The following is a 13,843-nucleotide window of genomic DNA, read 5'->3' on the forward strand; positions in this document are numbered from 1 at the left end:
AACTTCATGGGAATTGTATTATAATAGTAATAAAAAGATAGACTATATCTAGAACAACAGCAGGAGACTTCTACCTTTCTTGGGTAACTTTTTTCTGTCAATATTACTTCACTAAAGACTTGTAGAAGCTAAAACTGCTACACAATACAGTTTAACTACGAATATTGGGCTGTCACACTAACCTCCTGGAACACATTACAGCAGCTCAGCACCACCCAGAATCCTATTCAAAGATCTCAGGTCATAAAGCTTAGGGGTCTCAAATTATTTATGTTAGCCATAAGATTGCGTGTGTGGGGAATGATTACCACAAGCAAGTATAAAAGTGACTGTATTTGAAATCACAAGCCGTTTCAAGTTGTAACCACCAGGTGAGATACCATCAAGCTGTTTCTGTGGGTGGTGGCAATTCAGAAACGGTACAGTGTGGTCTCCGCTGACAAGAGTTTCAGCGCAGGATGGCTGCTTCTCGTCAAGCCTGGATTTTCAAAAAACAGCTTTAGATCAGCAGCCCCACCCAAAAAAGCCATTATTAAATTATGTAAATCCAGTCATAGGTAAGGTTCTACAAAATCGTTTCTCCTCTCATGAACTTGACAGCTTCTTAAGAAGGTTATCTAAACATCAAGATTTTTTTCTACATCAGTACTTCAATCCCAGAATGTAAGAAATCTGAAAGCCACATGAAGCTCATTTCGAGGGCTCACATTTTCCTAAATACACATCTCTCTTCTCTCAGATCCCATGGGTAGGTGCAAGAGATGTGAATTCATTTTTTGAATTGGGGTGGTGGGGGAAGAGAGCCAAGCCATTGCTGTGCTACCCAGAACTGCGCTATCTGCTGCAGAAGACCCCCATCAGCTCAGCACTACTCGGCAACACAGCAGAAATGTGCCCCTTCGCAGTCTGTCATTTCTGGACAGTGGAATTTCCCATGAAGCCAAAACAACAATTTGAATGTTGTGGAAATGAACTAACCAAACTGCTTTTCTGTTAAAGTTTTTCACCACAGCTTAACAGTTTTTTGTTTTGTTGCTGTCCCCCCTCCAAATGTTTTCTATTTTACATGACCACACAGTTTTCTTTTGCTATAAAACTGCTCTCAGACAATAATTTTCATAGCTAAACGAGGAAAAAAATACAGCATTCCACTATATTTTCCAAAAAGGTCTTTTAAAATATGATTTCCTTGCCTTTTTAATAGATAACCCTAGCCAAGAGAAAGGTGGTGATGCTATTTGCATTCTTAGTAAAACAGAGAATGACCAAACAAAAGGGATAAGCATCTTACACAACTGTATTAAAAATATGACAAGCTTGACCATGCCAAGAATTATACACAAGTTATATGTAGCAGGCAGCCAGCAGATTTTCTTAGACTAGAAATAAATCTAGTATATTTTTTAAGAACATATTATCATATTGGTGACAGTGCGAACTTCTCCTTTTGCAGAATACAATGCAATATCATCCTTGACCACATTATTATACACAAATATTAATTGTAAAATAACTGTATTGATAGCTTCTAAAGGCTTCTGTCAGATTCTTTTTTTCCAGTATTTTCCAACTGCTACTAGATAAGAAACACTGGGACTTCTCACCAAAGCATTCCAAAAAGCAATATAAAACAAAGACTTCTTTAAGGTTTGTAAGAAACATTTTTATTTTACCAAAGACATTTTTCAGGCTTTACATTTTCAGCTGCTTGTTACGTCAATTAAAATTTAAAGACATACAAATGCAGGAATTTACATTTATTTCTAATTAGATGAGATTCATGAGTACTTTTTCAAAAATAACACCATATTCAACCCTGCACAAGGTTGAATGCACAAGGACATGCACGTGCAGGGTGGGTTCGACATTTGTGGAAGTAACAAGCATCTTAACACTTTCTTTGATACAGCATCAGGGCAAAAGCTAAAATAGCATTATCATCATGAAAATGTTAAAAATATTTAAATTCCATTCATGATTTCAATTTGGTACTTCATATTTTTGCTGTTATAACACGACTGATAACATTAGGTAGGAAAAATTGTAACAATGAACATGTAAATTAAGACACAAAAATTTTATAAGTGAAATTAATTTATACAAATCTTAAAGAATTGCTTCAGCCAACACCACCTGCTTGACACACCTTTTCAAACCAAACATTTGGTGCATCTTAGTATTAGTTAAAACCAGAGTGCCACTTTTAACTTCTCACATGTAAATTATATCCATATTTTAAGCCTTGCCTCATCTGTTAGTGTATTGTTAGTGTTCACTAGAATTTAACTTGTAATACTGTTTTTTCTTTATTCTAGTCCAAGATGCCATTAGCATTTGCATTTTTCTGGACAACACTACATTACACATCTCATGACTTGTTACAACTGTAGTGTTTACCATAATGTTTGTAGAGTACTGTTTCCATATGAAAATGCAAATTGTTGAGATACATACACAGAGTGTCAAAGCTCTGCCACGCAGGTTATTTTTAAAGAGGAATCCTTCCTGTTCTCAGAGAAGAGCTCCTGCCTGCTGCCAGCAGCCACCAAAAGCAGCACTGCATTCCCTTCCCTTCCAGTACGGCTGCAAACTCTTTGCCACCCTCCTGCTGAGGCTGCAACAGCCATGACAAAAAGCAGGTATTCAAGTCTCACAGAGCCAAGCACAATAGCAAGATTTATGCCCGTCGCAGGAAACGTTGACCAAATTAAGTGAACCATCTGTAATTCACTGGTGACAGTTTCACTGTAAATTGCGTGTAGATATTTAAACTAATCATATGCTATTTTAAATTACGTTTCCAGTTGAGTCCCAGAAAGAAACTAAAAATGTTGAACCTAAAATAAAAAAGTGAGAACTGAAACAATTCTTGTGAAACGGTACTCAGACAACTTGAAGCCCTTTTTAGTAACCAGCCTTGCAAGAGGGTCTCTTCTAAGCACAACAAGGTCTATTCTTACAGTCAGAGACCGAGTACCATCGCCATGCTACGTGCTGCTACCATCTACCCAAGGGTTTCCTCTCGCAGCAGTGCAGTTTTGTTGCCTGCTGTCTGAAATTCAGGATCAGATGAAGTTTTTAGAAACTAATCAAAGAAGATTATTGGAGGCTTTGACTACATCTACCCACAACAGGAGCAGCTGTAAGTGTTAAAAGCTTTATCTAACTCTGCTTGAATTCAATGGCTTAGTTACAAATACTCTCATCTTTCTGTAGGAGTTGAACATACGAGCACATGAAGTCTGTCCTGCACTAAGGTAATTTTCTCTAAAGTCAAGTATCACATCAATTTTTAAATTGGATGTGAAGCTTTCTTTAAAAGCTATCATTGATGTATGCATTAAGACAAAGCAAGGCAACGATACAGTACTTCTGCCTCAGCTCTTGCTCGGTCAAAACACAGCAAAGCTGCTCCTATTTGGCTTTTTGTTACTTCTTTACAGCCTTCGTGCTCTGCCTGCACTGTACTTCCTATCCATTAAAAGTACTTAAAGTGGTATTTGATCACTGCGCTGCTTTCTTCCTAGACTTTACCAAGACACTCCTCACCATCGTAATTAAAGATAATGGAACTGCTCTGAGGAATACAGACATGCCCCAATTAAGAGATCAGTTTACAGGTCACTGATTTTACCACTAGAAGCAAATCAACAGGAAATGATGATGAAAATACTATTTTCTAGCATCTATCTTATGCTAATCTCTTTTCTTACAGCTGCTTGGTTATGGGGTGAAGTTGCAGCACCGAGTAACTGGATTCACTTTCTTAGATTAAAGCATCTCAGCCCTGAGCATTGACAGTCAAAAAAATGTTTAAGTGAAATAAACTAAGGGAGTAGAAAGGAGATAGTCTCACTCCACCCCCAAAACCTGCCTGGGGCTCTGAGAAACTCAACTAAGAGGACAACTGAAATGTATTTCTCTCTTTTTCCACAAGATGTTCAAGTGAAGAAGCACCTCTACATTAAAGAAAAATAGGCTTAGGTATGGACAAAACTCTTCATTAAGTCATTGACAAATGTAGAACAAACATCAAAACCTATTCTTTTTAAAGCACTGAATGATGCATTAATATCAACATAAACCATCATACTGAAGCATCTTAGAAGTGTCATGACAATTATACACATGTAAAACCTTCCCAGCATTTATTTCTAGACAAATTCCTATCCACAAAACCTGACAAAAAACCAAAAGCTTTTCAGTTCCTCTCTGGATACATACTGTGTCTTGATAGTTTAAAGTTTTTCCTGTTCATTTAACATGTCATAGTAAAGTAACATACAGACTTTAAAGACACAGTTAAAAAGGAACTGAGAACAAGACGTCCTCACAAACAGAAGAGACTAAAAAACCCTGTGTTGACAGAAACAAGGAAGCTGAAATAAGAAAAAGCCTATAAAAAGATGACAACTGAAAAAAACATAGGTTGAAATAATTTAGCAACAGGAAGATAGAGTGGAAACATAACAAGCTACACTAATATACAAAATCTTTACAAGTGACACACCGCAAAAGTGGCGGGGGAGGGAGAAGAATGGTAGAAAACTGTGTGCGTTTATAATTGTATTTTTGTGGTTCCTTGGAAAACTGAATTGCTTTATAACAACTGCTATACTCTGATCACATTGTGCAAAGGAATTTTGATCACATTTTACAAAGAGAAAAGCTTTGCCTTCATGACTGAATACTACTTTACCACTGGAGTCAACAAGCCTTGCTAAACTTGTTAGCATTCCAGAAAGTTAGATCTTTTATGTAGATACTTAGGGATGAATTTTAGATATTTTATGCGTCCTTAAGAGACAAGTGTTGTCGTTGTAGCTAAACCAAATCCACAAATTTTGACAAAGTCCAGATGCTAGCCTTTGTACTTCAAAAAGCAGGCTGCCTCCTCCTCCTGCTGCTTTAGTGATCTAAGGATAATTAACTAGCACTCAGTCATATGGCCTTATTTAATAATACTCAGTGACCTACACCCCTCTTCCACCACTTCTGATATTCCTCAAAACAAAACACAAAGCTAATGTCCCATTTGAAGGAATTAGGTGAAGAGGAAAATTTTATAAACAAAAGCCAAATGCTATCAGATGTATTTTATAGACAAAAAACCAATCCAGTATTCTAAGATTTGTTAAAAAACATTAGGCTGCCTTGCTTCAGAGATCAGTTATTTTAACATTCTTTAGAGTGCACAGACTACATGCTGCATTTATTTGTTTTGAGGTTTCTAGTCACACTTAGGTGAGGCACAAAAAGCATCTGGAATACTATCATCCTGATTTCGCTTCAGCTAACTCACTTTCACTCATTTCCTTGGCTTTTTAGAAAGCAAACAAAGTAACTAAAGCAAAGACGACAATTTGATCAAATGCAAAGATAACAAGAGTTAAATTTACAACAGCATGTGAAAATATAGTTGAAGTGACTCTTAGCTATGCTTTAGGTACCTGAAGGACGAGTGTTCACCGTGGACTGGTAAGGTGATGGGAGGAGCTGGAGACTGGATGTACATCGACTGGCCAGAGGTCTGGGTGCCTTTCCTGATTAGCTTTCCAGTGTTAGGATCATAAAGTCGAACTTCAGGACCAGGTTGAGACTTTGGATGGATGGGTGTTGGGTGAAACAGAGCTGTCTGAAATGTGCTGTGTGTGTCAGGAAACGTGGCAGGGCTATTCTCTCTGTTGGAAGAAGTTCAGAAAAAATTGCTTTAGAAATTTAAATGAGCTATCTAACCAGAATGTATAAAACAAGCATTCCTTTTTTCTAAAGGAGGAAGTGGGTGGGGCAAAAAAAAAAAATGGTTTGGAAGATTTCTGAAGAAACATTTCTTCTCCTCCAACCCCATTAAAGCCTCACTGAATTTAAAACAGAAAAATGCAAAGACACGGATAATGTCATATTTACATTATTAAAAAAATTATTCAATGTACCTTAAAAATTGTCTTAACTTAAAGTTACTGAAATTGCTTCCATGTAGTAACAACTGCACAGCTAGAGTAGCATGATAATCTGCATATATGCAACAAAGAGAAAAGCATGCTATTGTATCAGATCTTAGTATCTGCTCTCCAAATTGGCTCTGAGAGAAAATAAACACATGGTATTAATTTGCAAGTCATCCAAACTCATTTGTTAAAATACTAAGCCACCTATGATCACCCTGCTGCATTTTAAAACATAATTTTAGAAGTGTCAGCAGAAACATTCAGAGATCAGTCTGCAGGAATCACCATTATGGCATACTATCTAATTATGACAAAGTGCCACAAAAGAAAAAAAAAAAAAAAAAAAATCAAATAGACCAGCATGTTATGCACCATGAAACCAATGCTATAGAAAAAGCAATTTAACTATATTGTAACAGATATCAGAAATGCCACAAAACTAGAGTTTTTACCATATGCCTTTGTGGATGTTTCTGAAGTAGCCTTGCAGCATCAACACTTAAGGTCAACCAATTTCAAGTTTACTTATTCTTTTTTGCTATTCTTGAGCTCATTTTATATGCAAATATTTTCTCAGAGTTCATCCCTCCTCTAGTTCATAAGTGCTTTGGGCCAGTAATCACTATATCAAGCAGCTTCATTAAGCAGAAAATATTTTTCCAAAGAAGGTGCACATGTTGGGTTAATAAAGTAAAAGTATTTGCATTAAGATAGATGTCTTACTGACTGATGTTTGGGGGAGGGGTGAGGGAAAGTATGAAGTTAAGGTGTGTTGTATTTGAAACACAGAAGTAGGAAAAATTACCATTATGTTTCAATAAAATGGCAGAGTGAATTAAGATAGGTAGAAAGACTAACATTCATCTAGACAGCAAAAAATTATGCTTACAAGTCACTGTCCAGATTTCTACTCAGAATTTGGCAGCATCAGGCCTCCGAGACAAATTAAACATCCCGTAGAAATATTCCAAAGTTTGATTAAAAAAATCTGATAGCACTTTTTAAAAACAAAGTATTCCAGTCAAGCCTTAAGTAGGCTACACCTCTTTTCTAAGTTTTAGGGATCCTGGGTCTCTGCCCAGTCTCCCATTTGGTAAGTGACCTCACTTCCAGACATTTCTACTTTTGGTGTCTTTGGAGTACCTGAGGATTTACACATGCACATTCTGCCCTCAAAGCGCTAGTGTCTTCTAAGCAGAAAGCAAATCTCTAGCCTACTCAAGTCGATCACACCAGTATCAGTTTAATACAGAAAACCCGATATGCTATGGCCCTCCCTGTCTAAACACAGAAGGGAAGGTCCTCTGTTAGACTTGCAAGACACTATTAGTGTGAGTCTGTCCAAACAGGTAACAAATCAAGAAGCAGAAGCTGGCTCTACAGTATCTTGTTGCGAGTTATTTTATCTGTGGCACTTTCCTAAAGGGGACTGTTCTTAATAGCCCTCTGACTTTCTCTGTGTTAATAAAGTTTTTGGCTGTCCCTTCTATTTGCTGGCATCCTAGTGCACTGATTATTTTTAACCCTTTCTCTTTCAACACTTTTTCTTATACCCCCCAAGACCTTCTCTCACTACCTTCTTTCTTCCAGTTTGTGCTTCTATCTTCCTGCCTTCCAACCCCTCTTAGATTTTTCTGCTCTATTTTTCTGTTTCTCCCTTCCTCCTCACTACCAAGTCTCAGAAAAAAAAAATGCCATACTTTACTAGTTTTTCATGTTGTGGGAGCGTGTACATTTTTTTTCTTCATTTGGCAGCATGAACGATCCTGCGCCTTGGTGGCATTCCCTGTGTTAGTTTGTGGATGAACTGACAAGGTCAACTGGTCCAGCTGAAAATGGCTAACAACGACAACTGCTAAAGAAACTACTAGTACCACAGGTTTCTCCCGATTCTGCTAGTTGCTGACCTGCCTCCCGATCCCTTAACAGTCTTCAGTTCAAGCAGCATAGACATAGATGAAAATGGAGGGTTCTTTCCTAAGATGTGTAAGCACTGCACACCATTCTGAATTTGTCAGAAACCAATCTTATAGTTGACTTCACAAATTAGCATAATTGTATGAATAACCTATTTTCATGGCCCCTACTCCTCCAAGTTCCCACTTACCTGTGTGTTTTGATGTAGTCATCCTTCAAGGGAAAGAGCTGTTCCTCAACCTTGTCCCAGCGCTCCAGGCAGCTCCACAGCCAGTCGGGGTTTACAACATGGAGGTCCTTGCAGTCCTGAGCTTGCCGTACTTTTTCTGTGCCTATTACAAAGTCAAACATAACATTACGGTGTTCCCAGAAACACAGAAGATAACTTTAAGTACACACTGGTTTAAGAAGAACATTCTGTGATCAGTCTTACAGAAAAAACAAAACACTCCTCCCCAATCCAACAAAACAATCACAACTCATAAAAGTGAGACTCTAAATAAGATGTGATAACCTCCATCTCAAGCTGGATGAAGGCATTTGTAACATCTCAAAGCACTGGCACCGTGGAAATAGCCCACTAAAATTGATCCATATGGAAAACCTCTACATCTCCACGTTAACTGAACAAACAATACAAATGCACTTTTGTATTTCACCTCCTTCATTTCTATTTGTCAGAGTCTAAGCAGCAGCAACTCTTCAATGCCGTTAAAGCCTAACGCTAACTTACCATACTAACTTTCTTACGCGCAGTCCCCTATACACACAGTATGCTACCATTTAACAGCCAGCCAGCCACCCACTCAACCTCCATTTGCCAGAAGCAGGGTCAAAGCAGACAAATAGATTATTTTGTGCCAAAAGGGAACAACCAATGTGAAGTTAAATGTGGCAGGCTAGCACAAAGTCCCCATGAAACCATCAACAATGCAGCATGCAAGTAACAGGTGATCTCAAATTCTACCCTCTGGAGAAGACAGAACAAGAAAGAAACTCAGTAAAGTTGCTATAAATCTTTGCCAACAAGCATCAAAACCGGTAAGCAAAAAGAAGCGAATAAAATAAAGGTTGAAATGAACTTTGAAGTAGTCTGTTCCCAGAAACAGCTGACTGTCCAAATGTTTCAAGAATGCATTTCTTCTATTTGATTGGAAAAGTTAATATTACCAATTGTGGTACTTGTTTCAGCATTTATCAAAGAGATCTATGGAGTGACTGAACACTTGGAGACAACACAAAATTGTATAATCTGCCAATAAATCATTAAATATATATGCAATAGAGAAAAACCTGACCTGATATATCTATGCTTGACACTTACACATGGTATTTTTACACTGCACAAATACTGGTGTAGCTGGAACGTGATAAAGGAACTCTCATCAATCTGACAGTCTGTCTCATAGCTGAAAGCCATCACTCTTCCCTTTTGTTATATCCTGTAATTTATAGCATTCCATCTTATTTACACATTATTTAAAATGCTTATCAAACCCAATCATTTGACCATATTCTTGGTGCAAAGACATTTAAATACACTTAATATTGCACTACATTTTTTATGTAGAAATGCAAATAAAAGGAGACCATCAAGAACTAAAGGCAGGAGTTCTATTAACAACTTAGCCCTCTCCTCTAGATTAAGAGCAGAGCTCTCAGAGCTGAAGGTGAAGAATACATCACTGCAAACACTACCCACTCCTGTTGAAACCTTTCAATTCTGCACAAAGACCCTGGGGTTTCTTCCTGCAGATACTTATATAAAAACACAATACTCCAGTCTAGTTTACCTTATTAACTTTAAAAAAAAAAAAATTAAAAATTTTAAGTAAAGTTTTTAACTTTTAAAGAATTTATTTAATGTTAGAATTTACGAGCCCTTGTCTATTTTCACACATGTGCTTTGAGGAACGAAGACTCCAGGAAAAAAAAATAAAAATCAATTTTCAGAACAATTCTGACAAGGAGGCAAGAACAATAAATTAATTTGATGGTTTCAACATAGTTCCCTGGAGTTTTATCTACATGACTGTCATTTAACAACATGATTTTACTTGTTTCAATTAAGATGAAAGTCCTGAAGTACCCATACTTCTCCACATCAATCATACTTCCCATCATCATGAAGATGAGAGGAATCAGTTAACAGCAAATCCTGAAGGCCTGTGTACAAAATGAACTAGAATCTACTGGGGTAGACAGATCAACTGAAATGCAGTTGAGGATTGACCTAACTAGTTAGACAGTTCAGTTTCTAGACTTCTGTAAATTCAAAAGACTAAACCAGAAAGGGCAGAAGATCACTGTCCTTTACCAAAGCGCCGAAAGCTTCTCTTTCCCTACTTTTATTCCCCCAAACCCAACAGAATACAGGAGTAGGACTACCTTTTCCTCCATCTTTAGATACATTTTTTTTCTTGGATTTAGATTAAGATGTTCTGTGCACAAATATGTTTATTCTATTTTCAGCAGCAAATACAAGCAATTCCACACAGTTCAGGATTTAAGAGTGTCATGGTTTAAACCCCAGCCAGCAACTAAGCACCACGCAGCTGCTCACTCACTCCACCCCCCCCCCCAGTGGGATGGGGGAGAGAATCGGAAGGAAAAAGGTAAAACTCGTGGGTTGAGATAAGGACGGTCTAATAGAACAGAAAGGAAGAAAATAATAATTACAATAATAACAATAATAAAATGACAACAACAATTATAATAGGATTGGAATATACAAACCAAGTGATGCACAATGCAGTTGCTCACCAATTGCCGACCAATGCCCAGTTAGTTCCTGAGCAGCAACCCCCCCCGACCAACTCCCCCCAGTTTATATACTGGACATGACGTCACATGGTATGGAATACCCCTTTGGCCAGTTTGGGTCAGCTGCCCTGGCTGTGTCCCCTCCCAACTCCTTGTGCCCCTCCAGCCTTCTTGCTGGCTGGGCAGGAGAAGCTGAAAAATCCTTGACTTGGTCTAAATGCTACTCAGCAACAACTGAAAGCATCAGTGTGTTATCAACATTCTTCTCATCCTGAACCCAAAACATAACGCTATACCAGCTACTAGGAAGAAAATTAACTCTATTCCAGCTGAAACTAGGACAAAGAACTGTACAGTAAATGTAAAGCTTTTCTCCACACTAGTATCTTTGCAATAAAAAAGCGTTAATTTAAGAATCCAAGATAAACACAAGCACAAAAATGAGTATTTAAAGATAAAGCCCTTCCCAAATCACAGATGATTTAGAAATGCCATATTTTAAATTTTGCCATGAAATAAAAATAAAACCACTGTCCAACAAAGACTCAATGAAAACAATTTTAGAACTCCAACTGTGTTAATTCCAGCACGCCTTTGCAGTTCAAGAGGTTTTAAGCGGCTAAAAAGCAAAACTCTTTAAGAAGGGAGCTCAGTACACCCAGATAATTCATCCCCTGATACAAGAAATCTGTTTTCCAATTAAGCATCAGTTACAAAAGTCATCAGCGACCCAGAGTACTTTCATGCAACAGTTGCTGGAAATGAGCCAGTTTACAGTGCCAGAGGGGGCTTCCACAGGAGGTATTATTATTATTATTATTTATATAATCTCAGTAGGAACTGTAGAAATATATTTAGAAATAGCTAAGTATAAAGCTGTATTGAATTTATACACAGGGTATGTTTCGGAGGAGAGAAAGCAGAGGTTCTGAAGGAGAATGAGATTAAGAGATCTGGGGGAAAAAGGATTAAAAAAAAAGTGAAAGACTTGGCTTGCAAAATGCTTTCATTTGAGAATAAAGGAGAAAAGCAATGACAACATAATAACAAAGAGGTAAGACGACAGCTGTTATAAAAGAGGATGCTGAAATCAGGTTCATAAGGGAAAAGGCAACAAAAAGCAAGAAGTCCAGTGGAAGTTTAGGTACTTGTGCCTGCTATTAGATACTGAATCAAATATCAGACATGACTAGCAATACTGTCCTGCACATAACCACTCTGGAGCTGATTGAATACAACATACAATAGCACGTGATTTCATTAGTAAGCATACAGAACAGTTAACCAGAGTTGCATAGATGGACTGTGCTTATAATAATACCCTGAAGAAAAGCTTATCTGATACTATAGTACATCCATTCGCCCAACTAAAGATATTGCTGCTCCTCTTGGACTTCATCAGGGGAACCTGAACAAAACCGTAAAACTGTACCTTCACGTCATGATAAATCTGTGAAGTTGTATGAGAAGATGGCTTCCTCCAACTATTTTTAAAAGGCGTATTTCTGCATTGATGATTTGTCGGGTGCTTCATCTTGCTGCCCGTTCCGCACACATACACATTCTGCATTCACGCGTATCTGATCCTTTCATACCGGAGGTATGCTGAGGAGCTAAGTAAATTCTTCTTCTAGTCAACAGGATTGCAACAGAAGCCTTTTAAACATGAAAGTCAAAATGGCACTAGTTCGTATGAAACTGTTATGGTTCTGAAACAATAGCTCTGAAAGGTATAAGCCATTAACATAAAACTAAAGTCGGCGACATGAAGACCAGCGTGTAACCAAACCCACCTCCCAAGGGTCAAAAGCCTTACCTTTCTCACCTCTGCAGCACCAAGGCTTTCTGCTTCCTCCCCGTTTCTAAAGCGCAGCTGCCAATTGCTTGCTCCAGCATACCGAAAATCGCATGAGGTAATACAACCGTGTCACCTCAGGGGCTGCCTTCTACTTCTAGCTGACATCTTCACAAATCAAGATTTCACACGTATGATGTTCTTAGAGCAAGATTTGGTGGAACACCAAATCTAGCTGGGTAGGAGAAATAGTACTGCAGTACTTAATATCCTTGCCTTCTCTCCCTTTCTCCACTGTAATTTCCCCTTTTGGAAGTATGCTTATTAAGAAGAAACAGCAGAAAAATGTTAATCCATCCAAGCAATAGCACTTATGATGCAGTTAGAAACATCTGAATCACCCAGATTTTAGCTGGGCTAAGAATCACTTAGAGAAAAACTGTTTTTCTGGACTACTTTTTTGCATTATTCTCCTCTAACCACCTTTCCTTAATTCAAATGCTAGTCTAAAATCGTTCCAAAAAGTTAAAAAGGCACACAAGCCTTTCCACATGAAGCGGGTAGGGTCCAAATTCATCACATCTACCCTCTGATGGATACAGCCTAAAGCACATAATATTAGGAAAAGGTTATTTTCAAACCTGGGTAAGGGACTCATCAATTCTACTTTTGAACTTGCAAACAAAGGTTGAAAACACAAACAAAGCTTCCTATTAATCTTGACAAGTCATTACTAAAAAAGTGACCAAAATCAGTAATGCAACAATAAACTTCTACAGCTGTTCTCCAGGACATACAATTTCACTACAGCAAGTTTATTTTGTCTTATCCAAAGTATGGAGCACACTAGGCACTTAAGCAACATAGATAAATGAGACCTAAGCTGTATGTTTACGAAGACTAAGAAGAAATGTTACACCGGGTATTTGGCTAGGTTCACATTACCAAGCAGTGCAGCCCAACAGGGAGATCTGCAGGGCAAAAGGGTGCTGGAGGAGCGATGCCCACCCCATGTGGATTTCAGGGGGTTTTGCTTTGGATCAGCTCTGCCCGGTCCTGTGGGCTGAATGCCCGTGGGCACTCGGCTGACGGTGCCCTCCAACTCAATCTCACCCGTGAGGAACCCAGCGTGCGTGCTGGAGGCTGTGCCGGGACGAACCGAAGTACGCGATGGGGAGTGAGCGCCGGAGTCGCTCGCAAACGCTCTCCTGATTCCAACGCACTAAAGTCAACGTATCCTTACGGCAGTTTGTAACCAGGTTGCCAGACATTGCTTGGAAAATCTGATCACTAAAAGCTGATTTCTCTTCAGACCATTTTTATATATAAATCTTGATTTATGATCAAATCCTGAAGCTCTTCTCCAACAATGTTAGCCTAAGACAAGTTGTACAGACCTCAGTGTTTTGTCCTACAAGAA

At 38.3% G+C, this 13,843-nt stretch overlaps 1 protein-coding gene across 1 annotated transcript in view; it reads right to left on the reverse strand.

The window, feature by feature from the left end:
* Positions 1 to 13,843, reverse strand: part of CTDP1 (CTD phosphatase subunit 1) — a 115,266-nt gene that overhangs the window by 62,876 nt on the left and 38,547 nt on the right. Inside the window, exons 9-10 of the mRNA XM_052802008.1 lie at positions 8,056 to 8,197; positions 5,451 to 5,681 (exon numbers count right to left, since the gene is read on the reverse strand). Of these exons, the coding sequence (XP_052657968.1) occupies positions 5,451 to 5,681; positions 8,056 to 8,197 (373 nt within the window). The remainder of the gene's footprint in view (positions 1 to 5,450; positions 5,682 to 8,055; positions 8,198 to 13,843) is intronic.

The sequence above is a fragment of the Harpia harpyja genome, chromosome 1 (assembly GCF_026419915.1).
Source record: "Harpia harpyja isolate bHarHar1 chromosome 1, bHarHar1 primary haplotype, whole genome shotgun sequence".
NCBI lineage: Eukaryota > Metazoa > Chordata > Aves > Accipitriformes > Accipitridae > Harpia > Harpia harpyja.